General features: G+C 38.8%; 1 protein-coding gene across 1 annotated transcript; it reads left to right on the top strand.

The window, feature by feature from the left end:
• The first annotated feature begins 44 nt into the window (after positions 1 to 44).
• On the top strand, positions 45 to 23,471 carry calcrl2 (calcitonin receptor-like 2). The gene is made up of 13 exons (XM_072449550.1): positions 45 to 150; positions 9,628 to 9,686; positions 10,214 to 10,388; positions 16,503 to 16,610; positions 16,686 to 16,798; positions 18,349 to 18,440; positions 18,519 to 18,648; positions 18,984 to 19,137; positions 19,939 to 19,999; positions 20,099 to 20,165; positions 20,924 to 21,142; positions 22,019 to 22,060; positions 22,141 to 23,471. The coding sequence occupies exons 2-13, from the start codon at positions 9,633 to 9,635 to the stop codon at positions 22,426 to 22,428; spliced, it is 1,503 nt and encodes a 500-aa protein (XP_072305651.1). The 5' UTR covers positions 45 to 150; positions 9,628 to 9,632; the 3' UTR covers positions 22,429 to 23,471.
• The last annotated feature ends 605 nt before the right edge of the window (positions 23,472 to 24,076 follow it).

The raw sequence follows: 24,076 nt of genomic DNA, 5'->3' as shown, positions 1-24,076 counted from the left end.
GTGTTGCTACAGTCAGAGTCCTCAGTCTCAGCGCAGGGCAGAGCTCAGGAGCTCAGTGGAGACAGCAGCATGAGAACTTCACGGATCATGCAAGCGCGGCGCTTTTTGCAGAAAAATACGTTTTGACTGCTCACTTTCTGAATACAACAAAGGTAAGAAACAAGTGATTGCCATCTAAAATGTCTGTCTGAAATGCTGAATATGAATTGAACTTCTATGTTGTTTAGCATCTCTGGTTTCAAACGTTACATTTTAAAAAAAAGTACACGGATGGGCGCGAATTAAAGTCCTAACTTGAATTTAAAGGATTTTTATTTTATTTTTAAAGCGTTTTTAAGCATGCATTTATCCGATCAATGCATGTTTAGTACAGGCTACATTTGACCATCTTTAATTGCATATTTGGATCAAGACATTTGCCCATCACCTTTAGATCTCTATTATTTTAAAGAAGCATTGTGAAAGCTTTCTGGTGGACAGTCCGCCACCTGCTTGTTATTATTTGGCTTGAATGTTCAACTTACTGTATCTTCCATTTATTCAAGTACAGATTTCGAAAAAAAATACTCAATTGTGAGTCAAGGAGATTACTAAGGTTTGTGATATTTTGTGGAAAATGAAAATTCCAGGCAAAGCATTATCTTCATGGAGAAAAGAAGGTTTCAGACCCTCCACCTTAAACATAGAGCCTAGTTCAATGAGTCCAGATGTGGAAGTCACAGCATGAGCAACAGAACAGGCTTTAGCCAGACACTTCTTTAGGCTACACATGTGCTGTTCTGAGTAACACATGAGTAGCACATCAATAGAACAAGGGAACAAGTTTATAAAGCTATTATCTATTATATTGTGACAAATGAGGGGTTGATGAGCAAAAGAAACAGTAAACAACCTCTCAGGAGTCATCAAAGCCACATTCATTATATACTGGAAGTAGCAGCCTTTCCTCTCATTAGCGGAGATTTAATTAGGCAGAAGTCAGCTTGTGACAAAGTGTCACAGTAAAAGGGAAGGACTTGTCATCATTAACTGCATTTCAACACGTACAACATGTGCATTTGAAATATTGTAGGCCATAAGCTATTGAGTGTAGTGACAATTCAAGATTGTTTAGGTTTTTCAATATGAATCAAACAAATGGCGCTTGATGCACATTTAATCGACTGGGCAAATTTAGACGAGCATCTTTGAATTACTAAATTGTTGAAGGTTTAGCTATATCTTCCTAATGATTCACCACGTAGGTTGTTGTGTCTTTGTTGTGCAGTGTTGAGGGCTCTTCTCCAGATCTTAAACCAGGTCTTTTGCAAAGAGGAGCTACAGTGGAAGTTAAAGCTGTTCTGGAGCTGCGTTGTAGGCCTATTTTAAAACATTTCCTGTTATTATCACTGTGATATGTAGGCTGTTAGTGTGATGCACTGCCTGCACTTTGGCTCTAGGGCCATTCAAAGACATTCAGACAAAAACAAGGCAAGTTATTTTGCATGTTTCCTGATCATTTCCCTACAATTACACATGGCTGCACTTCATGTCAACTCAGTCTGGGGAATAACAAAGTCTGGTAATAAAGAAATAAATACAAATAAAATAAACCCCAAGACTTTGTAATTTTGTTGTAATAATACTTTTATGGCAGGACTATAATGTTACTCTTTATGGGTTTTGCGTTATAATTTAATGGCAGTGATAGATATTTTCACCCGCTGGACAATAACTTTGCAGGGCTTCTAGAGACAGGAAATCAGTGGTGGAAGTAATGCAGTACAAACTAAGTTAAAGTGTATACTTGAGTGCAATTTTAGGGAATCTGTACTTTACTTGAGTACATTTTACTGTGGATACTTCCTAGTTTGATGTTACAGAATTTGAGAGACGGTATCTGTACATTCTACGTCTCTACATATTTTAACGTAAGTACTACTCATGTTGTTTGAGGGGTTATTTTTAGCCCATTCAGAGTGACACTGAAGGTTGTGACTTTTTTTACGCGACACTTTTACTTTTACTCAATAGATATTTCCCCCCAGTACCTGTAGCATACATTTACTTAGTAGCAACATCGATTACTTCTTCCACCTTTGCATCAAACGACTGAACTGCCGTGAAATACTACTTGCTTCTTGGCTCTCGTCTCCTCGCCAGACTGTTGGGACCAGTAGAACGGTTTTCACAGCTATTACATTTAACATTTGTACTAGTTTATGTTTGCTTTGGCATTTTTTGTGTTTTGTTTTTGGCATCCGTTTTGCGTGGCTTGAGGAAGACACCATGCCAAGTTGTAATAATCTGCCACGTCTATGCGCTTCACCTCTGAATGAGCTGCCTGCCCTCTGCGCCTCTACATCTCAGAACGTGCTCTTGCCAAACAGCTCGCGGTGTATTAATAGGTGTTTTGGCTGCTACTTTGGTCCCAACACAACCAGCCCTCCTGCCCTCCAAGCCTGATACCTGAAAAAAGCTCGACACTTATTTCAGGCTCGCCGGGTGGATTACTGACGCTCCTGGGCTTCAGACTGTATGTCAATAATACTCTGTGTCGTGAGGGTTGTAGTTAGAGGGTAAAGTTATTAGTTTGCACAGTGAAGTATTCTCGGCAGGACGTCGAGGAGCAAGTTTTTCGTTGCAAGCTAAAATAATGGAGGCCATCTTTGTCTTATAAGTGTTTTAGAAATGGTTATCAATAATAAAATGCTCATGCAATAGACTCAACTTACCCACTATTTACTAACAACACTATTTACTAACTACTAGTTTGATACATTTTCATATTTCCTGTGTCCCATAGTTTTTATGCACTTTTTGGCACACTATGGCATTTTGTTTTGTTATTTTTAAATTAAAAAAAAAAGTAGCAAAACAGTAAAAATAGTGAGAACAACCAGAACAAAAACAGAGAAGGACAGACAACAACACAGACATTAGACAAATAGAGGGACAACAGTTGTGAAACTTCAGAGCGGGGTGATTGTGTGCATGCGTGCGTGCATGCGTGTGTGTGTGTGCGTGTGCGTGTGTGTGTGTGTGTGTGTGCATGTGTGTGTGTGTGTGTGTGCGTGTGTGTGTGTGTGTGCGTGGGTGCGTACGTGTCTGTGTGTTTGTTTGTTCATATGTGTGCATATGTTTTTTTGTGCATATGTGTGCATGTGTTTATGCATATTATTATTAGGCCCGAGCGCCACAAGCTGGCGAGAGGCCTATTAATCTCGTAAGGCCGTGCGAAGCACGGCTGCGAAAGTGCGCACGTAGTGCGCACGAAATCGAGCGCGAAGCGCTCGCCCACTTCCAAACACTCACTAACGCACTCCTTCACTCATGCACGCCCCGTGCATACTAATTAGTAGTAGGAAAATGGAACATTACCGTTGTAAACGGGCGAAGCCCGTGCAAAAGTGCGCACTAAACGAGCACTTTACATTGAGATGACGACCGCGAAGCGGTCGTCATCCCCATATAAAGCACTCATTTGCGCTAAGTAGCTCACGAATACGTTCCCCATCTCTTGCATGTTCCGTGCATATAAGCATGTAATGCAAAAATTGAACATTATTACTGTATAGAGGGCCAAAAACACAAAGTGGGCGGAGCCCACTCAAAATTAACGAAAGTACCCGTCAGTGACCAGGGACCCACACCATGAGGTAGGAAAATGTATAGTTTATGACATTTGAAAAATGGGAAACATTGTTTTCGCATCGGAATATTATTCTTTCTTCTTCTTCTTCTTCTTCTTCTTCTTCTTCTTCTTCTCGGGACCAACCCCCCTATTTTTCACCCAGTGAACATTGACGAAAAGTCACAAAAATTTGCACACCTCTAAAAATCGTGCCTCTCTACATTCTGGCTATTTCCCTTTTCTAAAATAAAAAAAAATTGGCGCGTCAGCGCCCCCAAATGTACCAAAAATGCATTGAGAGATGGGAAATGACCCAAAAAAAATCTGATCGTAGAATCATGAAATTTGGCGCAGAGGTAGATGGTGACAAGAGAAGTAAAAAATATTATTACGGCAATGCCGTCCGCCCAACCAAATGTCGGCCATATTGCTTCAAAAATGGCTAAACATGACTTCGGAGTTTTTCCAAACGTCGTACTTTTACGAACTCCTCCCAGGGCGTTGACCCTAAAAAGCTGAAATTTGGTGAAAATGCTACTGAGGAGTGGGACATCAAAAGTTATCCAAATTACATTGATACCTCTCACGGTCTCGGTGCGGCGAAGCCGCAAACTGTAGCTAGAATTTCAGAAATCTCCCATATTTAAAATTTCTGCCGTTTGCGCAGATAAAGTCCGAATTGCGTCAAATTAGAATCAGTTGTTAAACTCTTTGCCCTAAACCTACTTGAAGTGAAATAAATTCATTTGGCGCCACAGCACCCCCTACAGATTTTATATGGAGGTTAAATGTTTAGTTTTGCGAAATTATATGAAATTTGACACACAACTCAATTTTAGCATCCCCATCAAAAAAGTCAATGAGACCCATGTCATAATTGTTATGGCGTTGCCGTAACGATGACCGAAACCTTTCATGTTATTCCAATGGGGAAATCGCCAGAACATGTTTACACTTTAGACTTTCACAAACTCCTCCCAGGGCGTCAGCCCTATTAACCTGAAATTTGGTGAGACTCATCTTCAGGACCATCAAAAGTTATCCACATTTTCATTCAAAGAGTCACGGTGTCTGTGCGGCAAAGCTGCACATTTTGCCAAGAATTCAAAATAAAATAGCTTTTTGATGGTAAAACAAAGGGGAGAAGATGTGACAGCGTCACAGATTCAGCAGTAGGCGTAATAAAAGGACAATTGGGGCGCGTTAGCGCCCCCTCCTCTTGCGGCGTGGCGGCGGTGTGGCGGCGGCGTGGCGAGGGCCGATCATTGCCGCTTGCGGCTATATTTATTATTATTATTATATATATACTATATGTTATTATTATTACCATCATCACAATGCTACCATATACTGACTGTAAATGTAGTCATATATATATAGTTATTACAAAGTATTACAGACAACTCAATAGATGTTTCATATTGAGAGAAATGTATATATTTAAACAAAAATACATATAGTTATTCATGGAAAAACCCCATATAATATATGCATTGTATGTTGTCTCAAATTGACAAAAGCCATCCATTCGATAAACTGATAAAAGTGAGTGAATGTGTGCATGGACCATGTCAAGAAACCCTGATAAGTAAGAAGGAACTCCCCGCAGAAGAACTACAGAAGTACATGGGCATGTGTCACGGTGACCATATCACACTCTTGTCAGACTCCCATTCTGATGGACACAAGGTGCTTTAGTGACCATTATGTGGCACTGGCATGGTGGGAAAGTTACTGTGGGCGGTTATAAAATGGATGTCGCTCAATTAATTTTGTTATTTACACAACCCCAGGGATGTAAAAGTGGTTGAAAATGGCTTTTTCCCAGGATCGAGTGCTATTTCTGGAGTCAGCTATGGGAAAATAATACTAGTAATCACTCATCCAATAAGCAGAAATTTGGCTTGGGAAAATATATGATAAGATTGTTCACAACAAGCATAAGAAGAATGTTGTTGCTCTGTCTGTAACCAAAGTTTATATTTGTAGTTATGACAATCACAAATAATATTCATTTGCTTTTCTCCCGGGTGCATATGATTTTTGTGAAATTAGATTGTTACGCGCACTGATTTTTCATTATTGTCAAAGCCGCACATTCTTTTTAGTTGGTTGAAGAAGAATCCAGAAGAATGCTCATTTTGTCACAACACAACTTTGTATTGCCACTGAATGAATAGTGGAGCGTGGTGTTCAGATGAAAAACAGCAGACCTATGTGCAGAGGCTGATCCTATCTGTGGCTTTGTAGTTCCAAAGATAGAGTGGCTGTTTTAGGAGTTGGCAATGGAGTAATAATAACACACACACAGATTTAAACAGGCCTGTGAAACTTTGCCAAGTGTGCTAAAGTAAAAATCACTACAGTAATATGCTGCACTTGAGAGAAATGATATTAAGCTGTTGTGTATTTCAACTTGCTGGAGTTACTGCATAATGCACTGTTATAATTAAGAGAGTATTATTTCACTTTTAACCAGTCATGAAACTGAAACAATTAATATTTCTGCTGTTTATTTATTGAACTCATTTATTGAAATTCATCGCTTTATCAATAAAAATACATACTTAAAGAAAATCTGTAAAACACTAGTATAAAATCAAAACATTTTGAAAGAAAAAAGTGTGGTGTAGAAAAAATAGGCCAAGAATCCTGTGGAACAGATTATGATTATTTAAAAAAAAAGAAAAAGGAAAAAAGAATATAGTCATTTGCATAAGTGTTGATTAAAAAGAAAGACACAATGGTTTATGAATGGTCTTAATCTGAACGACACATTCGATGATATTAATACATAAATGGATCTTATTTTGTATTGAAAATTACATTCTATAAAAAGAAGTGTTTTAATAATTATTTTGGTATTGAAAGATATCAAGCCATTTGTTTAATTTCCATATAAAATCTAGCAAGTAAAATTGAACAAAAGTAATGTGAATTGCAATTCAACCTTGGGTCATTTGTATCTTTGCCAACAAGTACTAAACTTAGATGACCCATTAGGGCCTGGACAATGAAGACTCAGGTGACAGCTAACACCTTAAAACATTTCCATTTTCACCCTGAGGAACTGAACAAGCTATAAATCAATTTGCATCTATTTATTGCACATCATTGTCTCATTTTCCTGTTTAAATTGCCTATGAATGAAGTGCATTAGTTTTTCTGTGTCATGTTTCCTATTTCCAGACCACTTTAACTGCCTGCAGCGCTTCATGGTAATTCTGAAGCATTAGTTGGTTGTCTTATAGTGCAAGGTCAGTTCCGGCTCTTTCCTGTTTTGTCTGATGCAAGAATAATAGATGGGAGATTTAATTTTGTAGCAGCAGTCATCAATCCACACAATAATCCACGGCTGTTTCTTTGCTTTCACCCTCCCTGCCTCTTCCTAGCACATTTTATCTCTCGTGAACACTCTTTCATGCACAAAGGCTCTCCATTTACTGCTATTGCTTTCGGTAATAGACTGCTATCAAATTTTCCAATGTAGTAGTAGCGTTTTAGTGTTGGCTCTAAAATGTTAAAGTTTGTATGTCAGAAAAGGACCTCTGGGTTATTTTATACGTCAAAACATCTGCTCTCAGTTTGGAGTTCAAGGGCCAACAAGCAGCAATGTTTGGATTTCCTATGATTTAAATGATGAGCCTTTTGGACTAAAGCTAGAAAACATTAAAGAGTTTTAAAAGAGTCGTTATGGCTTTGCCTGGGATATTTCACTGCACAGAATTGAAGGTTTCTATCGTGTATTTATTTAATTCTGGGTGTATTTATTGCACAAAAATGTTGTAGAAAAACATGCATTCTTACCGTGAAGGAGGTGGCCTTTCCACAGATTTGACCTGTGCTATAACTGTATATTATCTCCATGGAGACAAGCGGTATACACTCCACATAACAGGTTTCACAGTGCACCTTGGCTTTAGGTATGTTCTATTGTGTAAAGTAATGATAATGACATGAGAGATTACCGGTATTACATATAAAAGAGAGAAAAAGTGAAGAAAGCTTATACACTCCTATCGTGGCACAAATTAAGTAAATAATCAGAGTCCAAAATCAGTTTCAAATGTATGCCCATCCCAGTGAATAGGAATTGTAAACTACTTGTTTTCCCCCTGATAAATGATCTTGTTTTCCCATTATATATCAAGTGGTGTTACCAAAAAGCATTGTAACACTTTTTGTTAAAGCATTATTATGTCATTATTCATTCATTTATTTTCCACCGCTTGTTCCCGTCAGGGATTGTGGGTGACTGGAGGCTATAATAAAAAGCCTTATTATTATTTTAATTTATTGGAAATGACTCGTAGATTAAAAAGGACAACCAAGGGAAAATGTCTTACCTTGAATGCTAGGCTACAGTTGTTAAGAGACATCTTTGGTACTTTGTGGATTCTGTCTCCTGGCATTGACACTCGCTAAGTGTAAAGGGAGTTTAAAGATTTATTGTTTCAGTAATGGTCATAATAGAATCTAATCCCATATGACTTTAAATTCCCATCAGTGGCATCTCTTTGTCTTTGGGATTTCTCTTAAACTGACAGACTGACACTTAAAGATGCTTATATATTATTCACTAAAAAGGTTCCTTCTCCATGTGACATAAAGCCGTCATTGAAAAAGTATGATCAAACCTTTCAATGGAATGTTTTTATGATCGATCACATGTGCAAGGAATTGACTTGACCTTTGTATATTTCTCTTGAATTCCAAACAGTTCATGGATAACTTGTATGGAACTTATTGTCCGCCTTTGAATACATTCTGATTATAGCTTTTAGATCGCCTGAATGTCACAACATCGTGAAGAATGAATGTTTTATAATTACATAAATGAGAGTACGTACCAGAATCATTTGACACAACTAGAAATAAAATGAAAAATTAAACAATAACAGATTACAGGGACAAAAGAAGCAAAACAGAACAGATAATCACTTCTTTTCCCTAGTATAGTTGTGGAAAGGTTATACTTTGTTCAATAATGAGACTTACGCTGTTTAAAACACTTTCCTTTTGTATTGTGTGTTGTCCATTGTGTACACAGCTGGCAACACAGACAAGAAAGATCGTGGCCAAGCTATCAGACTGTGTCACTGTGTGTGTCCTTGGATTGAAATCTGAAACAATCAAACACCTACGCTGTACTCAAAAGAAGGTTTGGTTACAATAAGTTACAATTATATCAGTTTACGAGAAAAACTGGCAACACGCACAAAATAGATTATGTTTCCAGGCAAAACAATCAAACCCAGTGGCTTGAATAATTAGAACTAAAACCTTGCTCGTTCCATTTCTGCAATCCATAAAAATCATCATGAAAAGGCTGTTGCACAGCCTATATTCTGCTCTGTAAATGACCAATTTCCCTGTTGGCTTGATGAAGTGAAAAAATGAGAGGGAACTGTGTGGCCTTTCCCCTCTGTACTAAACACAGCTCCAGTGAGGCCTGGCTGAGGCTGCAGTGAGGAGCATGAACTTCCTGTCCCTGCACTCTGGAAATAAACACGAAAGCACGCAACACTCTTCACATGTTCTCAAAGCATTAGAATAGAGGCTTGAATTCCAAAATGACAGAAAATACAATTGAAATACTGAGGAATATTATTTGTTGAGGAATGTTATTGGCTTCAAACACGTCAATCGATTTTGCGACAGAATGAATGTATTGCAATAACACAAAGGTTCTCTGTTTTTACTGTTTTTAAAGGATGATTTTGCTTTTTTAAAGGTTGATTTCATTCATTATTTTGTATTATTCATTAGAAACCATGGAGTGTATACAATTCTTCTAAGTCTTAATTTTGTCTTGTTTTATTTTATCTTGACACTGTTTGACTAACATACATCACGGCACATATTTGTTTTAATATAACTGAAATTATTGTGTCAAAATGTATATTCAAACATTGTAATACTATCGATAGTGCCATCAAAATAATCACAAAAAGTCCAATATTATGCAAATGCAGCACTTATTCTACCTTCTTTTTTCTCTTAAATCTCTTGCAGAAAGATGTGGAGGAGCTTGCCACTCTCAATAGTTGCTGTTTTCTTGCTCAGACATGAGGTGAGTAATTCTATTGTGTGAAAGATTGGGAATTATATTTATCATTCAACTTTTCTAGTTAGATGTGTCACAGGTTAGATATGTAACGAGGCAAACACGCTTACAGTAAGAATGTAGGTTTGTCAAGGTATTCTTGAGCAATAATGATGGATAATGAGCGACGTCTAATGCTTTACTGTGGAACATTCAGGGAAAAACAGTACTATCTCCATGGGGACAAGCAGGTAGCACACTCACCACTAGAAAATTACACTGCGCACCTTGAAGTATCACAAATGGCTGATTCATGTCGGACTGTAGGCTAAGAAAACTAAACATTAATTCAAAAGTTAATTCATATGAAACAATTAAAGTGGTACAAAGATGTTTTTAAACTCATATACATCAGAACTCCAGCTAGTCTCAGTCTTAATTCAAAAGGGGTTTGTTGCATGGCTATTTAGAGGTCTGAAAAACCCCTAAGCTGGTCCTTGCACTAATACAATACTACATTCATAAACATACATCATTTTTCTTTCTTGTGTCAGGTGTGTCATTGCGAGGATGCTTCGTTCACAGTGGAGACCCCGGTGGAGGAGGAGCAGATGCAGACAAACTTCACGGACATCTCCACCGTCCTGGGGAACAGTCGGCACCAGATCCTGGCTGCTCAGTTTGAGTGCTACCTGAAGATAATCCACGACCCCCCGTACACTGAACAAGGTGATAGCACTGGCTCCACGATATCAGCCTCACAGATAACTGGCTGTGGCTTTGTCTGGGAGAAACTGTTTTAACCAAAAGCACTGAAATCTGTTTTTAATGTACCGTAACTGGCTGTTTCACAAGCTGGTGCAATCTAAATTACAACCACTGGCTTAGCATTTAACAACTTACAACAAAACTAAATATGCTATCTTTTGAATGGTGAAAAAGTAATCAAATGTTGCCTATAACAATATTTTTTAGTCACACACATTTAGTTGATCCTTTCTAACTACCGTAAATCTTTTTTTCTCTTTCTTTTTGACTGATTCCAATTCAATATTCAGAATAACTTTCTGTATACATGTACATTTACAGGAAGATATGACGTGACATCCCCTACATTGACTAAAGATATAAATAAATGCTTAGTGCTTATAGGGCGCCACCTATCGAGGCAAAAGAGAGAGGGAGAGATGTTTTATTTATATACTTCTAACCCTATATACATGGATAAAAGCAATAAACTGCAAACAGTTGAGGCAAAAACTACAAAATAATAAATAATAACTACTAAAAAAATATGCTAAAAAGCTAACTTATGAAGAGCTTCACAGAAGCTGCTACTCCACTGGACATGAAGCACATGTAGCAGAGAGCAGCAGTAAGACGGACAGGAAGTGAGTCTGAAAGACAGGAAGTTCTCTCTTTGTTTCATGCTCTGCAAACTCTGGCCCTGCAGAGTTGTTTTGTGCTGCATTTCCCAACATGCCACTGTGCAGCCTGGTAAAGACAGCTTTCCGGCTATTGTTGGTCAAATTTGTACATGCTGCTGGCTCACTCAAAGTTTATGTTTAAATACATCATGCTATAGGGCCTATTATTGGTCAAGACTTCCCTTCTCATTCGAATTCAACCTAAAAACATTGTCTAAATGTCTTCATTGAAACCTTTGTTAATAGGAAATAAATACATTCAATCCAGCTTATTCTCAAAATTGTAGCTGCAATTTGCTATGAACTAATATCTACTAAGGAATCATCTCTTATATATCCTGCTTCCGAAGAGTGCACACGCTTTTTTGCTCGCTCCGCTTGCTATCGCTGCTTTCCTTATTTATTTAGCTTTTTAATCAGTTTTTGTCTTCCAAACATTTTTGCTTTAGACTTTTTCAAGTAAACCAAGGATTTTAAGAACATTTTTCCAGTTTTAACGACATATCTGACGCCAGCGACATGTCCGGGAGAAGAAGGGAGAAAGACTGTGAACGCTGTCGGAAATATCAACAAGAAATTAATGAGCTGAAAACACGGATATTTGTTTTGGAATCTGAAAAAGTTCTTCACGATACCATTCCTGTGTCAACCGACGGTAAGAAGAGCACACTTTTTACAAGAAAAACTGCTACTTTCAACCTAAACCGCAGTGACTCTGTGTCGTTTCCAAAACTGTCTAAAAACCAGAAAGACCAGGCTGTTTCTTGGAACAAACTTGGAGCAAAGCCTAAACGATACAAAGATAACGCGAAGTCACCTAAAATACAGCTCACCAACAGATTTTTACCACTTTCAGAGATGGAATCAAATGAAAAAAGGAAAGATGACGTGGCCAAAATACAGCGAGGAGGATCTGTGCCAGGAGCCAAGGTCACGTTAGTAGGGGACGGCGCGATAAGTCACGTGACGCATGAAAAGATAAACACACATTCTTTTCCAAGCGCCACTGTTTCTGCGATAACGTCACTCCTTCCAAATATTATGGCTAAGCATGGAGGAGCTAAACAGCTGATTGTGCACGTGGGTGCAGTGGACATGCGGCGGGAACAGACTGAAGTTTTGAAAAAAGACTTCTTGAAGTTATTCGACGTGCTTGATAAAATGGAAATCAAAACATTCATAAGTGGACCTCTTCCAAACATCGACAGGAGGATAAACAAGTTTAGCCGGCTTCTTCAGCTGAACACATGGCTGTCCAAAGAGTGTTCCCCGAGAGGACTACACTATATTGAGAACTTCTATCTATTCTGGAAACGAGAGGACCTGTTTAAGAGAAATGGCCCCCACCTATGCAGAGGTGGAGTGAGGGTGCTGACAGAGAACCTGCTCCACGCTCTGAGGCATTGGACTGGGCCTGGACAGGGTCCTGAGCAGATAGTTAGAGAAGAGAGGAATGAGAGAAGAATTCCTGCTCCATCAGCCAGAGACCGAGCCAATGTTTCAACATCAAAAGCACCACAACCTCAGCCTCCACCAAAGGATTCATCAGCAGCTGCTCCACCACCACCAGCAAAGGATTCAGCTCCAGCTGCTCCACATTCACCTCCACCGCCTCCAGCAAAGGAACAATATTCAAAGGCCTTGGACCCATCTGTGACAAGCCCAACAACATCCCTGTCATCGCCCCTGCCTTCACACCAGCCCTGGGTTCCCCCTGCAACATCTACTCCCACTAAAGATTCATCATTCTCCTTCTCATCTCCACTCTCACCCATGGGCCTTCCCAGCCATTTTGAAAGTCTGATCAAATCAGGCATTAAGATGGCTCCACTCACGCCCAATATAGCAAGGGCTATGTCAGTACCGACTACACCAACAAAAGCCCCACCACCCATCCCCCCTCGCCTCTCACCTGGTCCCAAACTCTCCTTGGCTACAAAAGCCCCACCACCCATCCAACCTCGCCTTTCACCTGGTATCTCCCATAGCTAGGATGCACTGGGTCTCAGCGTTGCCGGGACTTATTGTCACATTAAAAATCAAACAAACCCGGGGCCCTATGTAAAAAGAGCCCCCCCTAGTGCTATTTCTGTAGTCACATCATCACAGAGATGGAAAAACAAAATGCGAGTCAGGCCCAATCTGTGAAATGTGATTCATATTCCCTGTGAAAAGATAAAGCCCAGTCTCACTGAAACTAGTCTGAAACTTGCTGTGCTAAATGTCAGATCCTTATGTAACAAATCTCTCTTAATTAATAATTTTATTTCTTCTTATAATCTTGATTTTATGTTTTTAACTGAAACATGGCTTGACAAAAACACAGGAAATGTAGTTCTGATAGAATCTGCTCCACCCAACTTTAAGTTTGAATCTGAAACACGAGAAAACAAAAAAGGGGGTGGAGTCTGTGCTGTCTTTAGAGATGAAATAATTACCCGCAGGTTGTCTTTTGGGGTGTTTTCATCATTTGAGTATGTATCCTTTAAAATGGAGCTAAAACGGTCTCCATCCATTCTCTTCATTGTTTTATACAAGCCTCCCCAGCACTGCCAAAGTTTTATTGATGATTTTACTGAGATGCTTTCAGTCGTATGCACAGACTTTGATGGTTTGGTCATTACAGGTGATTTCAATGTGCATGTTGATAATATTTGTGACAGAAACGCTAAAGAGCTTGATGCTGTCCTTGAAACCTTCAGCCTTACTCAGCATGTGAGAGGCCCCACCCACAGCAAAGGACACACTCTAGATCTCATAATTACAAAGGGGGTAAATATTTCAAATGTTAATGTGATCGATGTTGCTCTGTCTGATCATTTCTGTGTCTTCTTTGACCTGTCTGTTTCTCCCAAACCTCCGGTTGGTCCTGCAGTTGTTCAGAGGAGACACATAAGTGATGGCACAAGTGCACTGTTTATGGAAATGATAAACTTTGAAAATGTCTCATGTTCTAATGTAAATGATTTGTTGAACTCTGTTACATCTAGTGTTTTGAATGTTCTGGACACCATCGCCCCTATAAAGGCTAAAATGGTTAAAAATAAGCAGAAGGCGCCGTGGAGAAATGATGATTCGGTCAGGGCACAGAAAAGGGAGTGCCGCAGGGCCGAACGGAAATGGCGCAAGTCAAAGCTCCAGGTTCAAAAAGAGATTTACAAAGAAAAGCTGAACATGTACAACCTAATCTTATGTAGAACTAGGGAAAGATATTTTTCTGAAATAATTGGAAGCTGCAGTAACAACTCGCGTGTCCTGTTTGCCACAGTAAACAGATTAACAAACCCTCCAGCTCAGCTGCCGTTAGAACTCATTTCCACATCCAAGTGTAATGAGTTTGCATTATTCTTTAATGACAAAGTTCAGGGCATTAAAAATGCTATAAATCCCACAATGCAAAAAATTACCCTAAAACCACCAAGACACTTAGAGCTAACTCACTTTGCACCAGTAACTGACAAAACTGTCCATGAGATCATCACCAGTCTGAGTTCATCTACATGCTGCCTTGATGTGTTACCCACCAAATTTCTAAAGTCTGTGCTGAACAGTTTGTTAGCACCATTCACTCACATAGTTAACATGTCGCTTCAATCTGGAACATTCCCAATGTCTTTGAAAACTGCGGTCATAAAGCCTCTCCTAAAGAAGAGCAGTCTTGATGCTGCAGTACTGAGTCATTACCGGCCCATCTCTAATCTGCCATTTTGGGGCAAAGTCCTTGAAAAGGTTGTTTACCAACAGCTCACAGATTTCCTCTTAATAAACAACTCATTTGATGTTTTTCAGTCAGGTTTTAGACCTCATCACAGCACTGAGACTGCTCTTGTCAAGGTGACAAATGACATCCGCCTGAACACTGACACGGGCAAAGCCTCAGTCTTAATTCTGTTAGATCTGAGTGCTGCTTTTGACACTGTCGATCATGGGATCCTCTTACAGAGACTAGAGGACTGGGTAGGCATCACTGGCACTGCCCTAAACTGGTTAAGGTCCTATCTGGAAGACAGGAAGTACTTTGTTGAAATTGGTAGCTGTGTCTCAGACCACATGACCCTGACCTGTGGAGTGCCCCAAGGGTCAGTCCTGGGTCCCCTTCTGTTCAACCTCTACATGCTGCCTTGCCGTTGGGTCAGTTGATACGCAGTGAAAATGTGTCCTATCACAATTATGCAGATGACACTCAGATCTATGTTTCACTATTGGCAGGTGACTATGGACCAGTAGATTCACTCTGTCACTGCATCCAACAGATCAGTGTGTGGATGCAAAACAACTTTCTCCAGCTGAACTCAGACAAGACTGAAATAATCGTTTTTGGCCCACAGAAACAAAGAGAAAGTGTTAGCGGTCACCTCCAGAGTCTCGCTCTAAAACCTACAAACCAAATTAGAAATCTGGGGGTAATAATGGACTCAGACTTGAACTTTAATTGCCACGTCAAATCAATAACATCAGCAGCTTTTTACCATCTAAAAAACATTGCCAAAATCAAAAATATAGTGTCAAAACCAGATTTAGAGAGACTTATCCACGTGTTTGTCTCCAGTAGATTAGACTACTGTAATGGCTTGCTCACTGGCCTCTCCAAACGAGCTGTAAAACAGCTGCAGTACATCCAGAACGCTGCTGCTCGGGTCCTGACCAGAACCAGGAAGTATGATCACATTAGTCCTGTTCTCAGGTCTCTGCACTGGCTCCTGTGGCTCAGAGAATAGACTTTAAAGCAGCTCTGCTTGTGTACAAGTCTCTCCATGGCCTAGCACCAAAGTACATCTTGGATATGTTAGTGCCATATGAACCATCTCGGACTCTGAGGACCTCAGGGACCGGCCTCCTGCTGGTGCCAGAGTCAGGACAAAACATGGGGAATCTGCGTTTCAGTTTTATGCAGCTAAAATCTGGAACAGTCTTCCTGAAGATGTGAGACAGGCTTCTACTCTGACAATGTTCAAATCTAAGCTAAAAACAGTTTTGTTTAGCTGCGCATATGACTGAAAGGATTTTTTCTTTGCACTCTTCTCTTTTGTTTGTGATTTTATTAGTTTAGAAAATCAGTTGGATTGATAATTTTTAATTTAGTTAATTTTATTGTAGTTAATTTTTATCTTTGCACTCTTCTCTTTTGTTTGTGATTTTATTAGTTTAGAAAATCAGTTGGATTGATAATTTTTAATTTAGTTAATTTTATTGTATTTCTGTTTCTGTAATTTCTTTGTGATTTGAATGCATTTTTCCTGCTGTGTGAAGCACTTTGAATTGCCTTGTGTATGAAATGTGCTCTACAAATAAACTTGCCTTGCCTCTTCACAAAATTTGTTGCAATGACTTGATGACAAACATCTAGTTTGTTGACTTGAATTGACTGAAATTTGCACTCAGAATCATGACGTGAGTTATCTGCTGCCCCCTGTAGGTCCGCACTGTAACCGCACATGGGACGGATGGCTTTGCTGGGCGGACACTGCTCCTGGGACAGTCATGCAGATGTGTCCCGAATACTTCCACGACTTTGACCCTGGAGGTGAGTTATTCAAACACACTGTACATTTAACAACAGCGTACATTTAACCTTATGGCGCTCTATTGTCTTGTGCAGAGAAGGTTACCAAGGTGTGTAACCCTGACGGAGAGTGGTTCCATCATCCAGAAAGCAACCGGGTCTGGACTAACTACACCCAGTGTCAGATCTACACCAAAGACAAGCTCAAGGTACAGCCATATTCACATTTTAGTTCATCTGTGAATGGGACTTGTAATGTACTTTGGTAATCTCCATAGTTTAATGGTCAATGATCAATGTTTTATGTCTAAACATTACACATAAAACACATACAGTATAACAACAAGCTCAAAATATGCTTGTATACTGTTGGCAAGCTTATTTTTTTAACTCATAAGCCGGTGTGTTTGTTTTGATACGGACGTGTTTTTGACAATGAAAGTCAGTCACGGCCATCAAAACTGGAAAAGTGTGGATTGCCAAGCTATGAAGTTTACTGTCCTACCTGAGGTTCAAAAAAGAAAATAAGGACTCTCTCATTTATTTATTTGTGAGGAAAATTGTATGGAAAGAAATGCCAAATCTTCTTTTCATCGATTCCTAACCAAAGTCAAGAGGGCAATCTCACAACCCACTCGGCCCCAGCTGCCACAACGCAAACGCTGTATTTGTATGTTTGACCCTTGTAAAATTCTCCTGTCAAAAGGTAAAGGTTTTTTTGCACAATCCACTGACCTTCAGAGACATTGTTACCTTGCTCAAGGGATAAAAAGTTCAGATGAAAAATGTAATCTTCTTTTTCCTTATTTTCATTTGCTGCACACTCGAAGGGACAGGCTATCACCAACATATTGCATAGTCGGATGTATCAGCATAGGAGGAAAACTGATATTGTGTTGTTCCTGGCAAAGACAAGCAGCCACTAGGGGGGCCCAAAAGTTGAATTACAAAAACACTGATTCATATACAGTACATATTTTTTACTGACAGTTAGGCCTAAAAAGAAGATGTCATTATGTGTTTGTTTTATACAATTCAAGAGTAGTGGGGCAATAATCTCTCAATTTTGTCAAATCTCCCAAAACAAAAATCTTGCAAAGGCCCCCATTACGCTAGAAACAGCCCTATTTGCATACATACTTTTCTATTTCAAACTATAATCGAGGCTTGTTGTGGCGAGGCTGTAGTGTTCCCTCATTTCTGGGAATCGAAATGTGAACCTCCACAGGAAATAACAGCAGGATGTTTTATGACAGCTGTCGACATCTGATACTTACACACACTCGGACATCAGCGACTACCTGAACTGAGGCCAGCACCATCAGCTGACTCATCTCTTCTCACCGCAGCACTTAGGACAAGTCAGCTCAGACAACCCCGCCGTCTCATAGTTTTGACCACACAGTTGATTATGTACGGTATAGCAGATGAATACAAGCCAATGCCAATATCAATATTTGATAAGAAATTGCGTTGCGTTGAGGGACTAGAACAGTTTTAAATTACTTTTAATGACGCTGTTAAGTGATCTTGGAGTTGCTTATGTAACGTAAACTGTATTTTGATATTATATTCGTATCAATATCAAGTTTTAGACATACTTTTCAGCATTTTGGCTTATCTGGCATGCTCTAAAGTATTGTTGCAGGGTTATAAATATATTTACACACACATATATATATATATAACTAAAATAATAAGGTCAGTGAATTCCCTGTGTTTATCTTGACAAAGTTTAATCACATTTTTTATCTTACAGTTTGCCATCAGCCTTTACTACTTGGCTATGGTGGGTCACGGTCTCTCCATAGTCTCCCTCATCATTTGCCTCATCATCTTCTCCTACTTCAAGTGAGTAACGCTATAAACAAGCAACATTTGTGTCTAATTGACCAGCTAATCGTCCTTCGTCGTGTTGTTTTGTTGCAGAAGTCTGAGCTGCCAGAGGATCTCCCTCCACAAGAACATGTTTATGTCCTTTATCCTCAACTCTATAGTGACCATCATGTGGCTGTCGCTGACTGTGGCCAATAACCAGGCTATAACTGCCAGCAACCCAGTGAGACAAAACTCACAAATTATTCTTGTTATTGTGCATTTGTTAGACACAGTAAATACACACAGACCTTTTTGAATTTTTGATATTAATTGGCACGCTTTTAACGATGGAAATGTCAATTATTACTGACGTTAGAACTTTTTATATTGTCCCCTTGTGGAAAGACCTAGATTTCTGTGCATGTGCCTTGCTCTGTTTTACACAAAAACTAGCGCTGAATTAAAAAAAAAAAAACTTGTTCTATATGTTACATACATTCTGTTATGTTATTAAACATGAAGTAAATGTATTGTATACCATCACCAGCAGTCTAACGTGTATTACAAATCCTTTAGGTGAGCTGTAAGGTCCTGGCTGTGCTGACCCAGTATACGTCCACCTCTAACTACTTCTGGATGCTGTGTGAGGGCATCTACCTGCACACCCTCATCATCGTGGCTGTGTTTGTGGGAGAACAGCAGCTCTTCTGGTACTACGTCCTGGGATGGGGTGAGTTTAAACTCAAGCATTACTGTCATTTTCCAGAATTACAATAACAAATGTTATACGTTTACGTTATTTTTATCATCAACAACATTTGGCCTGCACATTTTACGTTTATGCACATTAATACATAAATTAAATGACCTATGAAATTTAGGTTAATCAGTAAGATTTACCACCTCAAAACTTTTCAATACACCCGGCAGTGAGATTTTTCTTTGCAAACATAGAACTTCAAAATGCTTTTATGCTTTCCATTCCCTGCACTGGTAATGCAGTTCTGGTACATTGTACCATGTAGAGCACCACTTAATCTGAAGAGCCACCCTATTATCCTCTACACAGGCTTTCTGCGGTTATTAAATAATTTTCATCAGCAAAAGTAATTTATTTTCTAATCTATCATATTAGTGCATCCAAACTAAAAAAAGATTTATTGTTATAAATATATAATGTGTGTTTCTGACATAGTCATTTTAGTGTATCTACAAATGTTCCATCTGTAATTGGTTCTTTTGTGTCTTTGTAAAGCTCTTGCTCTTTCACAGTACTTGAGCCCTGACGCTTTGTAAAGTGCATGTTGAACATGTCGCAGTTCTTTTCTCTACCTTGAACATTGTATGCTCCGATAGGTTTTAACTAAATTCAAAGCCTATATATCTACATATACTGTGAAATAGTAGAAAAAGCTTCAGTTGTAGTCATCTGGACTCAGTTTGAAGTCCTGTGAAACCTTTTTATGGTAAATGGTCACATTTCATTGCACTTCTCCATCTTCAAGGCACTCAAAGCGCTGTCTATCCTCAGGTTTTCCAGTCATTCCAGCCATAATCTACGCCGTGGCACGGGGACTGCTCTATAACGACAAGTAAGATGCCATGCTTTTAATATTAGTGACTTGCATATTATTATTTATTTAATAAAGATAATGCAATTGGAAGTATGTGGACCTCACGCTCCTTTTCAGATGTTGGATCAGCTCTCACACACAACTGCTCTACATCATTCATGGACCCATTCAGGCTGCACTGCTTGTGAGTGTCTCACTTTCAATGAGCAATTTAATCAATTACACAACCAAAACAAACAAAGCTATGAGCTATTTCTGCAATTTGGCGCATGGATAAAACACCAAATTGGTCACAAATACTGTATAATTACTGAAAAACATTTTGATTACTCACCTAATAATTTTTCCTCAAAATATAGATTTTCATTTTTTTGCTGTGACATTGTCATGTTAATGTTGGATCCCAAGGAATCTCACATATCTGAAATTAGAAACAGTCTACAGTTGTTGGAGTAGTTTACATAATAGAAAATCAATCATAGCCATTATTAATGTATTTGTGAATTTAATGAATGCCACTAACATTATAGGTCAGCTTCTCATTATTATAGTTTGATGGTAAATATTTATGATCGTTTTACTTCCCTTAAATTGCAGTTTGTGAAGACATTTGGAATACCGTAATAAAGGTTTAAAAGGACAGTTGAGCTGAGTTCTAACAGAGAATCCCTCTGTGATGTCATCAAAGTGCGACATGCCATTGAAAACGCAGAGATAATCTACACTTAACCATGGATCTGTTATAATATCTATGTCATATTTGCTGCCCACGTCCAACCAGGAAGTAACAATATAAACCTAAAAACAAAAATTGCCAAACCGGGGACAAATAGGGAAAATGTTGAGTAAAATCTGAAATATAATTGGGTTCACCACGTTTTACTGGCATGTGTAGTTTATCCTTGCCTATAGACTTTAAAACTTTGCACTTACTCCCTCCAGGTGAACTTATTCTTCCTCCTGAACATTGTGCGGGTCCTGATCACAAAACTAAAGGAGACGCACTGTGCGGAGTCCACTGCGTACATGAAAGCAGTCAGAGCGACCCTCATCCTGATCCCGCTGCTGGGAGTGCAGTTCATCCTGTTTCCATGGAGACCCGAAGGACGCATCAGCCGTGCCATCTATGACTTTTTTATCAATATCTTCAGCCATTTCCAGGTAACGGCAGCTGCAATATCCTGGGCACAAAATGAAAATGTGCTGCCATTTAATCTTTCCTTGAACTCAGAGAAAGAATAAATCTGCTACAGGACATTTCCATTGTTGATTTGTTTCTATGCATTTATATGGGATGTGGACTTCACGCTCCTTTTCAAGTAATACGTTGAAAAGCTCTCTGTGTTATAAACTGACCAGCAGTGTTGTCTTAAAGGACGTGCGTGACATGTAAAGCGTCACGTTGTGTTTGTCCGTCTCTGCACCTCTGGGAGCTGTCAGAGTTCATCATCTCTCAAACGCCAATGAAAACAGTTGGCTACAAGTGCTCTCTGTTTCAGCACAATACTGTTAGTTTGATTGATCTCTCTGTTGACATGGCTGTCACGTGTTGATGGCTGTCACGCACTTTATTTTCATCTTCAAGAAACTTCACTCCTTTAACATAGTGTCAAAGAAGTAGGTATTAAAAGTTCCCCAATCTTTTTTGTCTCCCCCTTAAGCGTTGTCTCACATCCCCTGCATTGTGTACTGGTGTTTAAATGCACAGTGGAGCCTAAACAGCCGTGTGGTAACATATTTAATACCAAACAATTGTGGTTTATAAAGTTTCAGATATTCAGCACACAGCAAGCTTTCAAACTTTGTTTTATTTTAGTTCTGTAGAATTGGAATGTTGAACTTTGTTTGATCAGTTTGCAACTTGCTGTGTAAGGATTTAAGGACAAAAAACTTTTTTAAAGCCATTTTTTAATTTTTTTTTTCCAACAAAATAAAGTACATCTTATCCCTTAACTCTGGCGGCCATAGAAAAAATGTGCTGATTTAGCTGATGCAGAAAGTAATACTTTTAATTTGTTTCCTAATTCATTTTTTCAGGGACTTCTGGTTGCTGTTATCTTTTGCTTCTGCAATGGAGAGGTACAAAACCATATCACTAAGTTGAAGGTATTCAGAAATGATCCAAAATGATGGTTATTGTCTGATATTCAAAATTGCAGGCCCAGACAGCTGTGCGGAGGAAGTGGGCCCAGTGGAAGAGTGCGTGGGGTAAAACAGGCTGGGGAGTCACACGCATCACCAACAACTCCCACTTTAACTACCACACCAACTCCTCCATAACTGAGACCAGCCGGGCCACCCTCAGCCTGGAGCACCCTCCTGATGATCCGCATGACCCCTGCCCCCCTCTGTCACTAGTGCACCGCAAAGCCTCCAGCGAGCACAAGAGCAAACCTGCCCTTAGCAACGGGGATGGAGACATCCTCAACAAGACCACCGACAAATGACTGCAAAAAGAACCTTTGCATGTTGTGACTTTTTAAAAGTAAAATATACATTGTTATCTTTTAAAACCTGTACATAATACTTTGTATTGTTGACTATACTAAAATACTGCGTGTCACTCTCTGTTTACTTATTTAAATGTTGTATAAGGCTTTAAAGTTGATCAGGTCGATATTTGTGTCAGTCCTGTTACCAAAACATTTTATGTTTTTCCCAGTATTTTTCTTTATATTTCCTTCAATTAACTATTTTGTAAACATTTGGTAAAAAATCACATTACATAAGTGTAGCTGGAAACATCATCTAATAGTCTTGGTAGTTATTTGAAAAGACACATGATTTAGTCTTTTTTTTTTTTTAAGTTAACATTAAAAAAGAGGGACAGGAGGAGGGTAACAGGACTGAGTCTCTGTCCTATAACTGCCATTACTTTAAAAACAACAGCAATAAAGTTTAAAACAGAATAAGCCAGTTTCCAATCCTGACAGCAAAAGAGAGCCCTACTTTGACCTGTCTGCAAGAGCATTGCCTGTGGGTCTTGTGAGGTCCTCTGAGGGGCACTGCAGGCTTTTACACAGGGAAAACTATGGCAACAGGACTGAGTCAAAATATAGGACAACGTTTTTTTTTGCCACTATCCTGCTGAATTATGTCAAAGAAATGCAGGTTTTAATTCATTAACTAGAACATTTGAAGCTAAAGTTGCAATGGCAAATTTCTGACATGCAACATACAATGCAGTTCAGATTTGATTTAAAATAAAATATATTTAAAGATGTCTTATTTTTTAAACAGATTAATAAATGAAGGTGAATCCAGGTGCAGATTATTTAGATCAACAAAAACATTTATTATACAGTCATTTTTGATACATAAATGTAGTCAGCTTTGGACATAAATGGCACAGATTTGATGCAATGGCCCAAATATGAAATTTACTACAGTTACTCTCAATAGCTTTGCCTAAATCAGTGTATTTCTCATGTGATTTGTTCAGTTGCATGTGAATGTTGATTGCTAAATTGATATTTAAATGTGGAGGTTATAGGAGCCCATTCATGTCATTTCTGACAAGTAAAGGAAGCTACTCACATTCACATTAAATAAAGCATGAACTGATGACAAAAAGTACATGCATCACTAAATATGTCTGTTGTTTTTTGTTTGTTTTTTTGCTTGTGTTTTGCTAAAACTGATGGAAAATTGTGTTTTCAATATGTTTTAGATTTTTGTGAACAAATGTTAGTAGTTTAATTCTGCTTCACTGACTCTGAATGTCATAACCATTGTTATTGTGCCAAATAGTGTGTGTTATTTTGTTATTTTTCTTTGTTGAATTTTATACACAAGTTCTATTTTATGTGACCTTCCGATAAACAACACAGCCCATATTTATACACCAAATGATCAAATTGTTTGCCTACAATAGGTCTACTACTTCCCTGAACTGAAACACTGAATTCATGCAGACCTTGTATCTACAATTGTCTCCAGAATTGTGCCTCAGTCTAAATAAGTTACAATGTCCATGCTTCACCAATGACCAATTTGTATTTTAATATGCTCTAAACGAAAGCATATTTATTCCTAAAATGCACATAATTGCGGGGAAACACATTCCATTTCAACATTGTGAATAAAGAAAAAGCA

Source organism: Eucyclogobius newberryi, unplaced genomic scaffold, assembly GCF_026437365.1.
Source record: "Eucyclogobius newberryi isolate DKJ021-1_F unplaced genomic scaffold, fEucNew1.0.hap1 SCAF_17, whole genome shotgun sequence".
NCBI lineage: Eukaryota > Metazoa > Chordata > Actinopteri > Gobiiformes > Gobiidae > Eucyclogobius > Eucyclogobius newberryi.
The sequence above is the reverse complement of the archived record's forward strand: the minus strand, read 5'-3'. Positions and strand labels throughout refer to the sequence as shown.

Bases quoted from the DNA above. Each gene is read 5' to 3' on its own strand.
- calcrl2 (XM_072449550.1), top strand. From the start codon at position 9,633: ATGTGGAGGAGCTTGCCACTCTCAATAGTTGCTGTTTTCTTGCTCAGA. The intron at 9,687-10,213 runs GTGAGTAATTCT...TTCTTGTGTCAG, and splicing joins TTTTCTTGCTCAGACATGAG to GTGTGTCATTGCGAGGATGC. The intron at 10,389-16,502 runs GTGATAGCACTG...TGCCCCCTGTAG, and splicing joins CCCCCCGTACACTGAACAAG to GTCCGCACTGTAACCGCACA.